The 19,074-nt window shown below is 39.8% G+C and overlaps 1 protein-coding gene and 1 long non-coding RNA gene across 4 annotated transcripts in view; one reads left to right on the forward strand and one right to left on the reverse strand.

Annotated features, from left to right (window-relative positions):
- The window catches only part of KCNK2 (potassium two pore domain channel subfamily K member 2), a 125,880-nt gene that overhangs the window by 89,027 nt on the left and 17,779 nt on the right, over positions 1-19,074 (forward strand). For all 3 annotated transcript variants that reach the window (XM_042446131.1, XM_042446132.1, XM_042446134.1), the window contains exon 6: positions 4,193-4,332. In XM_042446131.1, the coding sequence (XP_042302065.1) occupies positions 4,193-4,332 (140 nt within the window). The remainder of the gene's footprint in view (positions 1-4,192; positions 4,333-19,074) is intronic.
- The window catches only part of LOC121919490, a 36,957-nt gene that overhangs the window by 16,519 nt on the left and 1,364 nt on the right, over positions 1-19,074 (reverse strand). The gene's annotated exons all lie outside the window — the stretch shown is intronic.

Consider the following 19,074-nt stretch of genomic DNA (forward strand, 5'->3'; position numbering starts at 1 on the left):
ACTTCCTTATTAACAATCACAATGTAGAACTGCAGGTGCCTCTGCCTGTGCTATTAAATTGAAAGCTGGGCCAAATCTCCCGCTCTCCATTGTTCATATGACCATTTAACCTCTTTAAAAGTGAGGAGGGAGAGTATTTGGCAACTTTTGTAAACAGTATTTAAATATCAGCCTTTTTCTTTAGTTTTCTTTTATATTTTAAAAATGCATTGTTGCAGAATGCAAAAATACAAGATTATGTTCCTGGGGGAGAATGCTCCATAGCATTACTTTTTGATGTAGCATAGTTCTCAAGAGCTTTCTGGTGGGCTCAAAGAATAAAACTGACTATTCTCCTTAGCAAGAAGAAAAAGTATCATCTGCCTCACGTTTACATGAGTAAATTTCCCCAAATTCTTAAAATTCACTTATCCTTCTTCCAAAGATTAATTCATTCCAAAATGTTTATTGGCCAAACACATTATTTTGAACAATACTGTTTTTTGTGCGTTTTTTGGGCTATGTGACCATGTTCTAGAAGAATTTGTTCTTCTAAATTCTTCTAGAACATGGTCACATAGCCCAAAAAACCCACAAAAAACTATGGATGCCAACCGTGAAAGCCTTCAACTTCACATTCAGCAAGATTGTTTTCTGCAAACCACTAAAGGTTGCTCTGATTTGTATGGGTTGAATATTACTAGTACGAAGAAGGGATAAGTAAGTGTAGAGGGTATGAGTATGTGAGTGGAACATAAGAGTAGATGAAAGAAGGTGGAGAAACAAAAGGGTATGGGTGGGAGGAGTAGGTAGAAAGGAGATAGTAAAATGCAGAAATGGATGGGAGATAAAGAGTTGGAAGGTTAGTAGTACAGTATGGGAAGGAGAGGAAGGAAAGGTAATGGAAAGGTATTCAGAAAGGGAAGGGAAAGTAAGGGATGAGAAGAATGGAAGTGGTATATGTGGAAATGGTAGGATGAGTGGGAGAGGTTAACAATGTAACAAGGTAAAATAAGAAAGGTCTGTGATACAATTTAATAAGGTTAATGAAATAGATAAATGAATGTGTAAGATTGTTATTGGTAATATATGGGATTGTTACTGGGTGATGTAGGAGAGGGTATTTATTATTATTAACCTTTATTTATAAAGTGCTGTAAATTTACACAGCACTGTACATACAGTCTTTTTAATTAGATGGTTCCCTGCTCTCAGGCTTACAATCTAAAAAGACACCACACAAAAGGAGAAGGGAGTGATGGTGGGGAAGGGGCCTTTCTAGTAGGATGATACATATAAAATACATAGCAATACAGGAAATGATTCAATAAACAGACAACAAAAGAGCATCAAATAGCAAGTGACAATTATGCAAAGCCTGGGAACGCTTCTCTGAACAAGATGGTCTTCAACTCCGTTTTGAAACTGGTTAAAGAAGTGATGGCTCTTGTTTGGGGGGGAAGAAGGTTCCAGGAGTGAGGGGCAGCAAGTGAAAAGGGGCGAATCCGAGATGGGGCAGAGGAAATCCTGGGCTGGGACAGCAGACCTTGACTACCAGAACGGAGGGCCCTAGTGGAAAGGTGAGAAGAAATAAGGTCTGATAAGTAAGGAGGGGCCAGCCCATGGAGGGCTTTAAACGTGGACAGCAGGAACTTATACTGAATACGAAAAGGGAGGGGGAGCCAGTGAAGGGATGCCAACACAGGAGAGATGTGGTCAGAGTGGTGGGCGGATGTGATAATGCGTGCAGCTGAATGCTGGACAGAAATTAAAAGATGGAGGTGAGAAAGAGGAAGCCCTGCCAGAAGGATGTTACAGTAATCAAGTTGTGAGATCACTAAGGCATGGACCAAGATCTTGGCAGTAGAGTCAGAGAGAAATAGTCGGATTTTGGCAATATTGTACAAAAGGAATCTACAAGCCTTGGCTGTGGTCTGGATCTGAGGGATACACGACAGAGAAGAATCAAAGATAAAACCAAGACTGCAGGCTTGCTGGACTGGTTGAATAGAAGTGTTGTTCACAGAGACAGAAAAGGAGTGTGGAAGGGTGGACTTAGAAGGAAAGACAGGAAGCTCTGTCTTGGACATGTTGAGCTTCAAACGCCGATGGCACATCCACTGTGAAATAGCTGTGAGAAGATTTTTTTTAATGTTTTTTTTTCTTGTATGTTTTGTATGACATCTGTATGTGTTTTAATATTAAAATTTTATATTAAAAATATCACTTAGGTGTTACACCAAGTATGAAGATAATTGTTTGAATATTCGGGCTAAATCAGTTTCTAAATCAGGATGTAAGACACACTCTTAAATGGAAGGAACAAAATGGTCCTTTGCTAATCCAGCTGTTTATTTATCAGAGATAACCACTGTTTTTACTGGTATACGCTATGGATCTAATGCTTAAGATACTTGAATCTGAATACTCAGTAGTCTCAATACTGGAACAGTTCTTCTAAAATCACTCAAACGTTGCAGTCCTTCCTCCATGACACATTTGAAGAACTAGTGATGTTAATCTGGAATTAGTATGGAAAGGGATTTTGTAGAACCTTCGAGACTAACTTCTTTTGCTCAGTTAGTCTCAAAGGTGCTGCAAGACCCATTTGCACACCTAAGGAAAATGCAATGGTGCTTATATGTCTGAGATTGAATATATTACAATGAAGTCATATGTGTCATTAGTTAGAAGTAATTTCCACTATCCCATTCAATGGGACTTAGCTATTAGGTAAGTATTTTTAGGATTGCACCGGCAATTTTTCAGTTAGGTATGATTTGGTGGACTGAACTAAATAATACATTAAATATGTAATGTGCAGCTGAACTTCTCTTTCCTTTTTACTTACATGTAAGTGTGCTGGCCTTGATCTAGATCATGTACATTGTATGCAGTTTGGCCAACTAGTCATTTGTTTTTCTAAATTAACTGCCAGCTAGGATTGCCACATCTGAGGGCCAAGTTTCCTTGATTCCTCTCCAGGCAAGAGACAAGGGTGCAGATTCTGTAGTTATGATGAGCTCATCTCCAGGCAAGAGGAGCAGGTTCTTTGCAAATCTCCAACACAGCTGGCAGTGCAGCAGCTTGCTACAATTTGCAAGGATTAATTGATGTTCCTACTTGCAAAGATGCTTTGTGTGTGTGTGTATGTGATGTGTTTAATTTAGTTTCCTTCTTCCCTCCAAATCATTGCTTCTCAGGGAGCATTCCGCTGTGTGTCTACCTTCTGGCTACAAATAAGTGTGTGCGCATCCCTTCAATTCCCCTGTTGATTTATAGTGACCCCATGAATTTCATAGAGTTTTCTTAGGCAAGGAATACTAAGGTAGTTTTGCATGTTCCTTCCCATGAAATGGAGCCTACAGCACCTGGTATTCATTGGCAGTCTTCCATCCAAGTATTAACCCAGGCTGATTTTGCTTAGCTTCCAAGATCAGAGAGGATCTGGGTGCCTTTAGGGCAGAGTAGGCTAGATTAAATATTCTGTTTCCCTAAGCCAATGAAAAGGAATAACCCACTCATTTCACCTTGATCTGGGAACAGCTTCTTTAGCTAAGATTTTCTGTCTTTCCCCCCAAGCAGACATATCTGTCTATGCATTTGTGTGTTTGACTGAAAAGCTGTGAGAAATTGTGGTTGGTACTTAAAGCATAAAGCTTAATTACATCACCAGTGGAAATCCCTAAGTCTCAGGTTTTGGCCCAGAAACTTCAGGACCAGGGACAATCCTCAACTGGCAATGCTTCTGCCATTTCAGGTAGAACAAGTGAAAAAGAGAGCAAGAGAAGCTACCACTGTTTACAATAGAGGTTTCTCTTTTCTACACACCCCAACTCCTGACAGGAACTTTGCCAGCTTCTGCAAGTAACACTAAGCTATAATTTAGCATGCTTTCCAAAGCAAACCATTGGGTTCAGTAGAAAAGGTTTAGGAAAGTGCACATCTTACTGACTGCGATGAATGGAAGTGACAAGTTCTTAACTTTGTCTGGATGTTGCCCTCATTTACCAGTTTTACTGTTGAATTTCTGTCTTACTCATATTGCTCTTTGTTGTGCAAAGTTCATAAGAAGTTCAAAGAAATGAAATAGGCACCTGCTTCCCTGATAAATAATAATGGAATGGAATAGATGATGTTGGATATAAGAGAGTAAACATATATTTACTTGATTTCTTTCTTTTTTAAAAACACACCAATCTTTATTTTTCAGGGGGATCAGATATTGAATACATTGATTTCTATAAACCAGTTGTGTGGTTCTGGATCCTTGTGGGCCTTGCGTATTTTGCTGCTGTCCTGAGTATGATTGGTGACTGGCTGAGAGTTCTATCAAAAAAGACAAAGGAAGAGGTAAGAGAGTTCTCGATAACGTTTTGTTGTTTCGATTAGTTTTGAAAACTTTGCTTACAATTACTTTTCTTTACCATTTTCATATGCAGCCTACTTTAAACAATTTTATTTGATTAATGAAACAGTGATGTAAAATAATGTCTTTCTGTGTATCTAAATGTGTAAAGTTCCAGTCTTACACACAGCAGCAGCAGCAAATTGCTATAGGGTACCCTCCAGCTGTCCCAGTTTGACAGAAACAGTCTAAATTGATCTCACTTTTCAGTTGCTCTTAAAATGTTCCAGTTCCTCTCATCTCCTACCACTTTCCTCCTTTTTCCTCAGCCTATTTCGCTACAAACTGAGTACAAAGTGCAAAAGTAGTTTGCATTCATTTAACTCTGCAGAGGAGAGAGGGGGCAGAATCTTGCCCTTTCCAGTAGGCTCAAGCAAAAAAAATCTTCTGCATCATCTCCTAGCATTGACATGGTGTCAGTGTGTAAGCCTTACCCTCTGAGGTCTACATATTGAGTTAGATTGTCTTCAATAGAATCTGTACAAGCAGCAGTGGTGTATTTATGTTGGTATCACCCCGTGCGATGAGGGTGGGGCTTCAAAGCAGAAGGGGAAGCTTCAATGAGAAGGGATGAGGGTGCACCCTGTTCCTGCTTGCTTTGGCCTGACTTTCTCTCAGGGGAAAGCCAGGCCGAAGCCAGGAGCTGGTTGGAGCGTACCCACACCCCGGGTGGCTGTTTCTGCAGCTGTGCAGCTGTTTCAAGATGGCTCCTTGCTTCGGGCTGGCTTTCTCCTGAGAAGAAGCCAGGCCAAAGCAAACAGAATTGGTGTACAGGTCTGTTCCAGCCAGCTGGAAACAGCTGGGGAGTCATGGAAATGGCCACCCCGGCCAGAGGCCCCTCCCCCAAGGTGTGTGAAAAATGACAGCTCAGCCAGAGAAACAGCCACCTGCTGCCTGCCTGGACTGAAAGACTTCTGTAGGGAGCGGGGGTCTGACTGTGTGTCAGCCTCCTCTTCTGGTGCAGTTCGCATCCCCCCCCCCGTGACGCTACTGACAAGCAGTCAGAGCCTTGTAAGGGCATCAGTGTGCTTAGGAACCCTATGCAGCCAGGTGTCATATGAAGCCTCATGCATTGTCCTGTGGATAAATGCACTCAATTCACAGATGCTGAAAAGCAGGGCTTATTACCTAGGTATGGGACTTATAATATATGAATGGTGGGATGACAGATGCATCCCATCTCCAGTTGGATACAGCAAGCGCCCTACATTTTTTAAGGGCTTTGACATTTGTTTAGTACCTTATAATATCAATGGAATTTATTTTTCAACATTCATCTCTATATTTCCCCACCAAACAGCAGTTTGTGCTGTTCCTGCCCCTCCCTCACTATGTTCCATTTTTCTTTTCCAAATATCATCCACTTTTTTCAGTACTGACTATGCCTAGTCATCATGGGCAGAGGAGGGCTTGTCCCCTTAGATTTTTAATATGGTGCCAAGGCTGGAAGTTTTGCAAACATTAGGGTAGCCTCAAGCATACTGATAACTCTTCTGGTTGCTCAGTGGTCCCACTTAAGCTACAGTTAATTAAACACTCATTAGTTGAGTCTGCATTTATAATGTCTGATGGTGATTTCTGCATTTACCAGTATATTCTAATTTATTATACATGTTACAGATTTTTCAGGTGTCTGAAGATGTGCTGTTCTTTTAAATCAGATTACTCTCTCCATGTAGATGCTCTAGGTACCTGTACTTACTTATTGTGGCCACTGCAAATGGAGAAAATTTCATTCCATTTTGTTTTGAAAGGGGTATTAAAATTTTCTTTATGTTTGGGAAGGAAAGGAGTTGACATTGAAAAAAATCTGAAAATGCATCAAAGTGAAAATGACTAATTTGTTCATTCCTAAGAAGTAGCAGGGTGTTGTGGTTTGAATGTTGGACTAGGACACTGGGTTTCAATCCCTGCTTGGCCATGGAAACCCACTGACTGACCTTGGCCAAGTCACAATCTCTCAGCCTTAGAGGAAGGCAAGGGCAAACCCCCTCTGACCAAATCCTGCCAAGAAAACTCCATAATAGGTTCACCTTAGCGTTGCCACAAGTCAGAAATGACTTGAAGGCTCACAACAACAACAACAACAACAACAACAAGGGACAGTACTTATCAGAACACATAGATGGCAGCTAGAGAGGAATACTAAGAGCAAATTAGGTTCAGTTAAATGTAATTTGTGTTCTACTTAGCAGAAGGGAACTGGACAATTACAAGTCTCTAGTCTCTAAATGCATTGGATTTGAAATAGTGTATGTATGCCAAACTCTGCAGGTGAAGAAATCAGTATTTTATTTGTAATCTGAAATACAGTTATGGTGTGGTGATGCGGGGGGAATCGTGGCTGTAATCCTGTTGATTCCACTGATATGGTTAGTTTTTAACTTGTATGTTTTTTGTTTGTTTGTTTGTTTTTAATTCTGCATTGGATTTAATACTTTTTTAAGGAGGGGAGGGCACCAGGGATTTTATATGTGCTGTATTTTTAACTTTGTTAGCCTCCCCGTTTGTTCGCAGAGGGGCGGGATACAAATAATAATAATAATAATAATAATAATAATAATAATGCTTCCAGCAGTGAAGATGGTGGCAAAAATGTCAGGTATAGCTGACCTGAGAAAAGGGCAGAAATTTTACTGCTGTTGGCTCTGAGCTGCCTATTTCCCCAGAGCCAAAGACTCTGGGAAGGATGGCATTGACAATTACCAGTGCCATGGAACAGGCAGTTGTTTAAGTCAGTGCATCTCAAGCTATCTGATACAGGGGACCAGCATTTCCCCCCCAATATGCCAGGGACTGGCACCATATTAATGCCCATTGGTTACCACTGTTTTTTTCTCTACTGGAAACTTGTTAGGGTCTGACTGATAATGGTGTGTGGACTGGCACCAGTCCATGGTCCACTACCTTCAAGTAGTACTGATCTGTCCCAGTGTACTTCAGCTGTGTCCATCTCCCAAAAAATAGTTATTCAGAAGTAGCCATCTCTTATTCACTATAGAAGCTCACAGATATTGCAGCCACTAGTGTAACTAGGCTTGCCATAACCCGGTGGGAGGCGTGACTCCCCCGATTTCTAGGGGGCGTTCCCGGTCACGTCACACCCTTGGGTGGCTGCCCGGCTCCTGGCCCTGCTGCATCCCTATATTGTGATGGGCTGGAGCTGGCAGGGGAGGGCTCTGCTGCTCTGCCTTGCCCCTATTGGCCAGCCCTCCCAAGGAGCAGACTTAGTCAGGCAGGGCAACAAGGCGCGAGGAGGAGGAGCAGGGCCAGGCAGGTCGGCAGCAGCAGTGGCCCCCGCCCATCCAGGCAGGCCGCTGGGAGAGGGGAGGAAATGGCCCTGGCCTCTGGGGCAGCCCAGCCTGGGGAACGAAAGGGCCCTTTCCTGGACCCCCTGCCCCCCAGCCCTTCTCCTCCTCCTCCTGCTCTTGCAAGGAAGGGGCTCTGAAGCGCTGGGAGAGCTGCCTCACTAAAGGGGAGGGGCGCCTCAGGGACCCAGCCATCGGAGAGGAAGAGGAGGAAGAGCCTCAGCATTTAGGCTCAGAAGAGGAGAAAGGGGCTGGCACCCGGGAGAGGCAAGAGGGCACCTTCCAGGCCCCTCCTGGGCCCCAGGCTCCCCATAGGATCGCCCCCATCGGACATTGGAAGCCCCCTCCCTAAGGCCCCCCAAACACACACCCCTCTCCTCTCTAACCCTCTCTCTGACTCCCTCTCCCCGTTACCCCACTTTAACTGAGCCCTCTCTAACCCCCTTCTATCTACCTCCTTCTCTCCATCTAAACCCCCCTCCAACCCCTCTCTATCTACTCCCCCCTCTCTCTGACCCAGTGATCCCCAAACTGTGCTCTTGAAGGAATTTTGGACTTCAGCTCCCAGAATCTCAGACTATTGAGTAACATGTCTGAGGCTTCTGGGAGTTGGAGTCCAAAATCTCTTAAAGGACACAGTTTGAGAACCACTGCTCTAACCACCTTATTTAATAATAATAATAATAATAATAATAATAATAATAATAATAGGATTTATTTATATACCACCCAATCACTGGGAATCCAAGCGGTTTGTGAAATTAACAGATAGCCAAACTACACAGGCAAATCAGCTCCTGGCACTGAACAAGCAGAGCTCTGCTCTGGAGCCACAACAAACTACATTTCCCAGAATTCCATAGCATTGATCCAGGACAGTTAAAGTACTGTCAGACTGGGTTATTTCTGCAGTGTGTATGTAGTCTGAGAGCCCTGCAGAGAGAACAACTCTGGTGCTTTAGAATTTAAGCCCATCTAACCCCCCTCTAAGTTCCTTATTTAAGTCTCTTCTAAGCCCCCCTCTAACCCCTCTCTATCTTACTCCTCTTTATCTAACCCTAATCCCCTCTAGGTACCCCATCTAGCCCTCCTTCTATAACTCCCTTTCTCAAACCCCCTTATTTAACCCCCCTTTCTGTTTAATCCTATATTTTTTTAAAAAGAAACCAGCAATGTCCTCCATTTTTATAAAAGTGTCCTACATTTGAAAATGTTGTCCTACATTTGTCCTACATTTGTCCCGGTTTGGAGGTCCTGACTTATGGCAACCCTAAGTGTAACTGACTATTATGCTAGCCTATAACTCCAATAGGATTCTGGCTGGACTATGGATCTTTGAGGGATTATGCCATATAGGTTAGCAACTTTTCCAACTATCATATTTGGGGTAGCCGTGTTGGTTGTGCAGCAAAATACAACAAAATTCAAAATCCATGCACAACAATACTTTTATTGGGCCTACTCCAAAGCATAAACTATATTATGCAAGCTTTCGAAGCTTCACTGGCTTCTTCATCGGGCAAAGATGTTAAAAATCATACAGGAGAAAAAAGGCAATGTTATTAGAGTCGCAGGCCTACATTCTATCCCAGATATTACTGTATTGTCAGTTAAGATAGTATTGAGGGATTTCAGTACAGGCAGAGGCCACCCTCTTCCTAGCCCTATAAGGACTAGGGACAAATGGCAATAAAAGACAAGTAATAAAATATCAACTCCATTAGCAACAGAAGAGTAACTTCCCTTGGGATCCAGCTGTCCATATCCTTGCAAAGCTAACTGCTCCTTTCTTAGAGAACATTGATTTTTCTCAAGGAGTCTCTCTACTGTGAATTCTGGGGGAAAAATGTTTAGGTAAAACTTGCCAGTTATAGTCCAATGAAAGACTTTGTACCTTTCTGAGAGGTAGAATCCTCAAACAGTTAAATCCTAGCCATTTAGCTCCCTCTTGTTTTAGATGCTGTTGTTTTAAGGTTCAGTTGTGGTTAAATGGGACATCTTCAAATGCAGTAAACATATTCAAGGGTATCTGTGCTGGATGTGCAGAAAAATACAAAAAAATCCCAAATCCCAAAGCAGCGATAACTTTATTAGGCCAACTCAAAAGCATAAAATACGCTATCCAAGCTTTCAAAACCTCATTGGCTTCTTCATCAGGCAAAGATGTTTAAAACTATACAGGAGAAAAGGGTGATGATATTAGAGCCATAGGTCTACATTCCATCTCAGATATTACTGTGTTGTCAGTCAAGATGGTATTGAGGATACCATCAATTTTGGATTTTCCAGCTATATATTTTACAATGTACATTTTGGCCCTTATTCATGAACCATTAATTCATTCTGAGTAATGTCTTAAGTTCTTCTCATTCTGATGCATGCATCTATGTTCTTTTACAGGCAGATGTATTACTTTTACCACATATATGCTATTTTACATAATGTGTATCTAATCATGACAGTAGCCATACATTATTTTAATTAAAATGTCATTGGATTTTAATAAACAGTTTGTTTTCTTAGGAGTGGAACAAGGAAATGGTTTCTTAGTTTATGGATTATAGAAACAAATGGTTCTTTTAAGAACAAGGGAATATATTCATTATGTTTGAGTCTTCCTCGTTTCAAGTCAGCATACTTCTAAATATAGCTTGTTTTCATTGTTTTTCAAACAAAATGCAAGTAATGTTTTATAAGATGCATTGTTGCAGTGATCCTGTATGTGTTTTCAATGTGCAGTAGGTTTTATCTAGTCAGGAAGTTCTGGTAGGAGTGCACTATTACTATTTCACAGTCATCTATTCCCAGGAAAACCTGCCATTCATCTAATAATGACACATCAAACTGAATGTATTTTCCCTAGAAGACAGCACTGCAGCACTGTTCTTCTAGACAATACTTCAGAAAAATGGCTGTTAATCTGGTCTGTCACCTGGTTTGGAGTGTTAAATCTCCCATGTTTCTTGTCAATCTGTATAAATAAGGAACTGAAAGCACGTAGCCAAGCATCAAACCAAAAAGAGACAAGCTCCACTTTAATATGGTCAACTGTTTATTCAGGGTTTATAGTGTTTAAAAAGCCCAACACTTTTTATTAAATAATAAAGAACATATTTTAAAGGGAAAAAAGAGATAGAATGGATTCTAAAAATGAAATCCTTGGTGCCTGTTGGTTTAAATGAAGATTTGGACCTACAATATTTAATTTGAATATAACAGAGAAATTATACATCAGAACACATGTGTGGTATGAATGTAATATAATTATATAAAGAGATGTACAGAATGAGCATTTGACAGGAGAGATTGCATCATTTGCCACTGTGTTCTGTCCCAAGACATTTCATTGGTTATGACTTTCCAAAGTCACCTGGAATATGTATATATACAGAAATGCTACACTGTTTGGTCTCTTTATCTTTATGGCCCTGTAATTTGGAGAGTGTTTACAACTCCAGTGATTTCTCTGAAAGGGTATGTATAACTTTATTAAGATCTATAAGAATAATTTTGTATCATAATTTGATCAGTGTAGTCCTATCTTTTTAAATATTTATTTTAAGTGAAATTTGAAATTCATTATTATGGTTGATGACCAGCATAAAACAATATAAATGAGTACAATATTATACAGTGCCCAATAGGAAGAAAACCCCCCAATGCAAACGGTACAGTACAAATATAATAGGAATACAGCTTGGAGGCTATACATTCAAGTAACTATATAGGGTGAAATCCCTTCAAATACTAGATGAGATTGATAGAATAAAAAATTAAAAATTAAGACACCATTTTACATCTACAAGCTATTGCAGCAACGCAAGAACTTGCCACCTTGGTTGTAATAATAATAATAAATTTATTATTTTTATACCGCCCTTCCATAGATCAGGGCGGTTCACAGCAAATATCAATAAAACAATTAAGAATACATAAAAACACCCCTCTCTCACTGACCCCTCCCCCCTGGTAAAAAGCCACCACAGCGGCAAGACAGTCCTCCGCAGTTCTGGGGCGCTTCATCCCAGGTGACATGGGGGGGGGGGCAGCGGCAGAAGTAGTCCTCCACCAGCTCTCAGGCAGTCCCCGATGTTGCTGGGTCTGCCTGATGGCTCCCTCTGAGGCCAAGATGACAGTTGAAGAGGGAGGGGCCTCTTCCTTCAGGCAGTTCTCGATGTTGCTGGGTCTGCCTGAGGGCTCCCTCTGAGGCCGATATAATCCTTGTAATCCTTGGCTGCTGGTTAGCCAGAAGGTAATCAATGTAAAATATATCAGGTTTACCTGGTATTTTTTGTAAAATTGGTGCTATAAAACAACACTACAGATCCCAATAAAAGATGCAATACAATAAAACATGCCCCACTGTTTCTACCTCCCCAGACTCACAAGGACATAAACGTTTACAGTTATTTTAAGTGTATTTATATTTGTTTTAGCCCCTGAAGAAGGCCTAGCTGAAATGTGTTGGGCTTTTTAAACACTGTAAACACGGAACAAACAGTTGACCATCTTAGAGCACATGGGATTTGTCTCCTTTTGGTTTGCTATTTTGAATTCTGAACCTATCCTCTGGTGTATTGCCTAAAAGTAAAGGAAAAAGTATGACCCGTTGACAAGATTGTCAAGTCGTGTTCAACCATAGGGGGTGTTGCTCATCTCCGTTACTAATCCGAAGAGCCCAGCATTGTCAGAGACTACTCTGTATCATGTGGCCAGCATGATTGCACAGAACACTGTTTACTTTCCCACCGAAGTGGTACCTATTTACCTACTTGCATTTGCATGCTTTCGAACTGCTGGGTTGGCAGAAACTGGGACTAGTGATGAGATGAGTATTGTCTACCCCTCTTAATATGGTGTTATATGGTGTCTGTATGTTCCCAGAATAACTACAAAGTATTTTGTAACACTTTAAACACTTGTAAAAGGGCATACTTGATGAAAAAGAGTGTTTCAGCATATTGAAATACAGTACTGCAAGATCATTCAGCAAGTAAAACAAACAAACAAACAAACAAACAAACAAACAAAAGAACACCTCTTTTTGAGGGGGCATTTTGGATGAAAAGCCCATATTTTACATAAAATACAATGGCCGTATACATAAGATACCGTGGCATCCCCTTCAGTATTTATGATGTCATAAGTGAGACTTACATCATAATTATTAGAATTCATGTTTACTGTCATTGCACATTTGTAATACAGTGGGCCTTCAGTGTCTACAGATTCTTTATGCATGGATTCAACCATCTACAGCTTGAAAATATTTTTAAAAAATATTAAAATTACAAAAGGAAAACCTCGATTTTGCCATTTTTAAAAATAAATGATGCCACTTCATTACATATTGTGTTTAATGGGACTTGAGCATCCATGGATTTTTATATCTATGGAGTATTCTAGAACCAAACTCCAGAGGATATCAAGGGCCCACTGTAGCAGAAAGTGTCATCACTACTTTACCTCAAAGGCACACTACTACCCCTGTCTTCCACTCACACATACACCATTGAATTCAGGGAGCTCCCCCCCCCCCCCACAAGGATTTCTGAGGTACTAGAGAGGAGGGCACTGAATGATGACACACCCAGCCCTTTGCAGCAGTGACACATGATGTGATAAGTTGAGCTGCTTATCACATTGCACCTTACTTTGGGGAGAAGGCTGGAGATGTCATTGCACAGTCCCTCATTTTCCAGGTTTGTGTGTGAGCTTCTTGTATTAAAAAGTAAGTTCTGGGGATCAGACATCCTAGTTACAATGATGGACCTCCATTGCTATTAACAACTGCAGGATTCTGGCAGTGTCTGCTGCTCAAATACTTTGTTTTTGCAATAAAACATTTGCAAAAGACATCTCAAAATGAAAAAGAAAAGGGGTGGGGGGAAGGCTGAGACATAACTGGTGAATTATGATGGTTTAACTTTGACTGAGGCCATATAACTCAGTTCTTGGGTTGTTGCAGAGGCTGGAATTCATTACCAGTGATGCAGTGACTAAAATCTTCTCCCTAAACCCACCTTTTCTCAGGGGCAGCAACCCAGAATGTGGTCATTTACTGACTGGTAGAGAGTAAGGGAAGCAGCACACAAGTGTTTGAATACTTTCCTACATGTCCTACAGAGTTTGTATACACAGCAATGACATCATCTGCAAAGACCTTTGGAGGTCCCTGAGGATGCCTGTTGCTATGTTTCATAGTTCCATTTTCTGATGTGGAATCTCAGCTGAAAATGTACAATGACCCTGGTATTCTCACTTAGCAGAAAACATCTTTTTTTTTTCATCTTTACATCAAAATGTGAAATAAGTGAAAATTTACATCCCTACTTTAAGATGCCACCAGATATTTTAGTTATTTTTGCTTCAACAGACTAATAGAATCACCCGTCTTTAAACAGAACTACTCAGAAATAGTCCTATAGTGATTTAAACCATAATCTGTCAGATAGGAAAGAGTTATTGGGAGGGGGGGAATAGTTCAGGTACACAACTGTGCATTAAATTATGTATTAACTTGTATTAGTTTTGTGACACAACATTGATGCAATACTGTTTGATCCAGTACTGCCAGTGTAAGCAGGGAAACTGGAAATCTCCAGGTATTTTTGCCACCACCTGCAGCTCACTTGCTCTCTTCCGAAAGTGCAGATAGTGATGCAGGGGTATGTTAAAGGCAGAAGGGATCACCTAAGCTTGCCTATTCTAAAGATGCATGCTTCCTCTGAATTACAGAGCTTTCCATCAGTAGAATGACACAAATTGGACACAGTCATTATCCTTGTAAGTGTTATTTAGTATACTGCTGAATAACAGATGTTGGGAACAAACAATGAAGAGGACTGTCACTTTCATGTACTGCTTGTGGGTTTCCTGGAAGCATTTGTTTGGCCACTGCTCGAAACAGCTTGCTGAATTGATTGAAGAACATAAGCAGAATCCTGCTGGATCACCAAATGACCTCTGGCTAGAAAAAGAATAATGTGCCTGTTTCTTTTTCTCCCACATTAAGATTTAAAAAAATGTGTTTCCACTCCAAATATATTATTTGCAAATTTTGTTAATTCCTCTCCCCCCAAAATGTACTGAAACAAAACATTCACTCATCTGTTCTGCCCTATTGAATTGGTAGTTATTCCCAGCATAAAGTAAACTATATTGTATATGTCTGCCATGCTTGTGTTAAAAATGAGGAAACTTTGAGACAAAAAGCGGTGCAACCCTAAATCAGCACTACCATGACTGATCACAAAGGAATTAAAACACAAGGCTTTGATAATTAGGTACTCAAAGATCTGAGCCTGAAGGAATATTTTAGTATTAACATTTTATCATAAATCGTTTCCCTCATGAAATTGAAGAAATTTGAGAATTTTGAAAAATTATCGCTTGAGGGAGATTTAATGTGAAATTAATTATAGCTGAACCAAAAATTACACTTGCCATCAGGAACATGTTGAAAGTGAGATTTCATAAAAACATATCCAGGTGTTGCTGTGTTGGCCATATAGCAAAGTACGATATCATCCAAAATCCACAAAACATTGATACCTTTATTGGGTCAACCCAAATGCACATTATAGATGTTGCAAGCTTTGAAAGCTCCATTGGCTTCTTCATCTGGCAAAGTATTAAAAATGATACAGCAGAAAGAAAGGGGGGAAATGGCCATGTTAGTCATAGCCCTGCATTTGGTCACAATGTTGTGGTTGTCCTCAGTTCAGATGGTATGGATTGGTATTCATTCGGGGGGGGGGGGCTCCTGCTTCTGGTCATGTGGATACTGGGAGATTCAGTCCAGGAAATAAAGTTTAAATTCTATTAAATTTCATGGTAAGGATCCATTTTCTCACTATAATGCATGAAGGGTTCCTATATTTTTGGGAGGAATGGGAACACTTTGAATTTTGAGAAAGTTTCATGGATCTCATTACAAAATTGCTGTTATTGGGAATAAGTATTTACCATTCACAAAATGGCTCCCATGGGTGGTCTAGACACAAAACAAAATAACAAAAATAGAAGACACTTTAAAATACCTTGCTCACGAACTTCAGTATGGCTTAGTGAATAACCTGATATGATTTAAAATAAAAGCTTGACTCGGGCAGCTGCAAGCCAGTTATATTGTTTTAGAGGCCCTGAGCTTTTGTAAATAAATAAATAAAAGCACCAAGAGGAGTAGAGACCTCCATGAAGAGCATCATCAGAAGAGCCAACAGCCACCATGTCTAGGACTCTTGCCATAATGTGCAGTGTGGGCTGTACCAACCAAGATAAGACCCAGCTTTGGTTCCTCTTGGAAGCTTCTACCATGGGCATGAAGACTCATAATGTGATAGTGGTGATACATATGAAAAGTAGGTCTGATCAGGATGGGATTCCTGTAAAACCACTCTCTCTGCATGGCAGTCTCCTAATGAATTTTCTGGCCCTCAAAAAGGGAGACGAATATTAAGACACATTAAGTGCTTCCATTACTTTTCTATCACATACTCAACGCGCTATTAACCTGCAAAGCACTGTAACACAAAACAGTACTGAATCTATTGTGCTCAATCTACTGGAATGAATGTTCTGTTTTTACACAATTGGTTTTCTCAGTTAAACAGATATATGCATAAATTGTTATTAAGTGTCAGTTGTTCATGTTCTCTTGAGCAGTTGTTACATAAGGCCTTTCACTTGAATCTCCTGCCCCATTTTTACTTTGATTAAATGCACTCAAAATTCCACTGCAAACTTTATATCATTTTCTGTTGATATGACTAGACAATACGGTAGTCTATTAATGCAAAACACAAGAAGTTACAACAATAGAAGCTATTCTTCAGAATAGGTTTTAGAATTTTGGCAGTCAATAAGTCAATTGCACTCATTATTATGTTGAATAAGGATAGAAAAGAAATCAGCAAATTTCTTATTTCCCTACAAAAGTCCATTTCTCATCTTCTGAGATGGATAAAATTCATCTTATCTTACAAACTCATACAAAGGTTTATGATATATTTCAACCAAGAAAAATACACACAAAGGTATGCATACATTTGAAAAAAGTCACAATTAAAAGTACATAAGCTTGAAAGATATACACAAATGCTTTAGTCAATTGGGAAACTGCATAATTAGGCAAACTGTGTACCAAAATATGGACTTACCATGGGCCCTTTGTATCCGCTGGGGTTTGGTTTCATAACACCTCCTCCCCCTGCCCCATAGATACCAAAATCTATGGATGTTCAAGCCGCATAGTATACACTTTCATAGTAAAATTATCCCTTATATAAAATGGTAAAATCAGGGTTTGATTTTCCACCTGTGGATGGTCCAATCCATGGATACAGAAACTGGATACAAAGGGGCAGCTGTATTTCTTGTGAAAAGCAAAATAATTTAAAAAATTAAAAATATAAAAAGTAAAAAAATCTCATAATCCAAAACACAAAGGAATGAGATGGGAATACAACCAAAATATAACTTTAAAGTTTTTTTTAAAAAAAAATTAATTTGGAAAGAAGATATATTTTGTAAAATGCAAGAATGTGGATTTTTTCTTCATTGTCAGTAACATTTATGTCTTGCAAATGTACAATACCACACATAACAATCCTTCCCAAGTATTTATTTTACCTGCCCTGGCAATCATGTGCAAAATACCTTGGGTTGGATCCAAACTTTACCTACCATGTCTGGAAGGGCTCTGCTGATTAATCATTTTTCAATTTTTCATATGTTACGGCTTTGTCTCCTAGATATCATCATTGTGAAGTGATGACTCTTTGGAAAGGATGGGCAATGTACAGTTCTTGAGATGGTTGTTGATGTGCAAATCCCAGAATTATTTACCATGGGCTGTGCTCACTAGGAGTTTCTGTCCCATCAGCATCTGAGGGACTGTATTTTGTTTATTTGCCCAACATGTTGCTTTTCCATTTTGGAAAAGGTTATTGAATGCATAGCAAATCAAGATACAGGCTTTTCTGAATGAAATATTCTTACTCTAATCATTTCAGACAGGCATTTGGCCAATTAAACCAGATAGTCAGAGTTACCGTCCAGATACCATTTAAGCATTCTTAAGTGCTTGAATTTCAGGATATTTATATGGGAAATGAGAAGTAACAATTTTGTGAAGACTCTTAGGGGCTGAACCTACATACCTCTACTCAGCTCTTGTTCTTTCCACAGTTTCCTTAGTGTCTGATAAAGCATTATATTGATATTCCATAAAGGCTTTCACATCTAAAGAGTTCTGTCCTTTGTATCATATCCTTAACCACCTTAACAATACAGCTTAGCTAATTATCCATTCGGGTATGCATTCTCATCTATTTGAGGAACTGTACATCTCTAACATGCTTCTGTGACCACACAGACATGCAAGGTTGATTTCCTTGAACATTGTTAATATTTTAATAGCATCCATTACTACATAAGCATATCTCTATTTCAGTCTAGCCTAATTGTCCATCTTGCTAGTAACAACAAATCTCAACAATTTGGGGCAGTTGTCAGTCTATCAATTCCATCAGAAACAGTGCAGCTGGTATTGCACAGTTTTCTTTATATGTTGGAGACTTCAAAGAAACCTGATAAGAACTCTATCTCAGCTCTTTTTATTCTTTTCTGAGCCCATGCAATTAATCAGTTATCCAATCAAAACTGTAATCTTTATCAAGTACACTAGGAGTGTCTTTATTTATTGATCATGATAAACGTAAAAGCCTTTTCATGGCTTATCATCTGGTGTTGTCTGATATCCTAGTAGCAGGGTTATTCCGTGTCAATTTTTACCTTCTTATATTTATTCACATTCCACTGCATATCTGACAACTTTTCCTAAGCTAAAACTAAAACCAGTTTATCAGAAAAGAAGGCAGGCTTCTTTTTCACAAAGCTAATTGTTTGAATGAGATTTTATGCTAGACAGTGGGCACTTAGTATTCACTGGGGTTTGGTTCCAGGATCCCCCATGGATACCAAAATCCATGGATGTTCAAGTTTCATTAAATACAATGACATAGTAAAATGTCCAAAATATAAAATGGCAAAATCAAGGCTTGCCTTTTGGAATTTATACATCTTTAAAGTATTTTCAAGCTGTGGATGCTTGAATCCATAAATAAACTGTGGATATGGAGACTGACTATATATCATAGGTGATACCAGGCTATATTCTGTATTTAAAAGGTATAGTCTCAGGTCATAAAGTTGGCAACTGAACAATCAGACCTGTAACACTGATCTAGCTGAGTTGGTCTCTGCAGTGTTGGATCTCCCTTGAGCAGTTGTGGTGGGGGACTTCACCCTCCATGCAGAGACCACTCTGTCAAGAGCAGCCAAGGACTTAATGTCCTCGATGACAACCATGTGTCT

This window comes from Sceloporus undulatus, chromosome 1 (assembly GCF_019175285.1).
Source record: "Sceloporus undulatus isolate JIND9_A2432 ecotype Alabama chromosome 1, SceUnd_v1.1, whole genome shotgun sequence".
NCBI classification, from domain to species: domain Eukaryota; kingdom Metazoa; phylum Chordata; class Lepidosauria; order Squamata; family Phrynosomatidae; genus Sceloporus; species Sceloporus undulatus.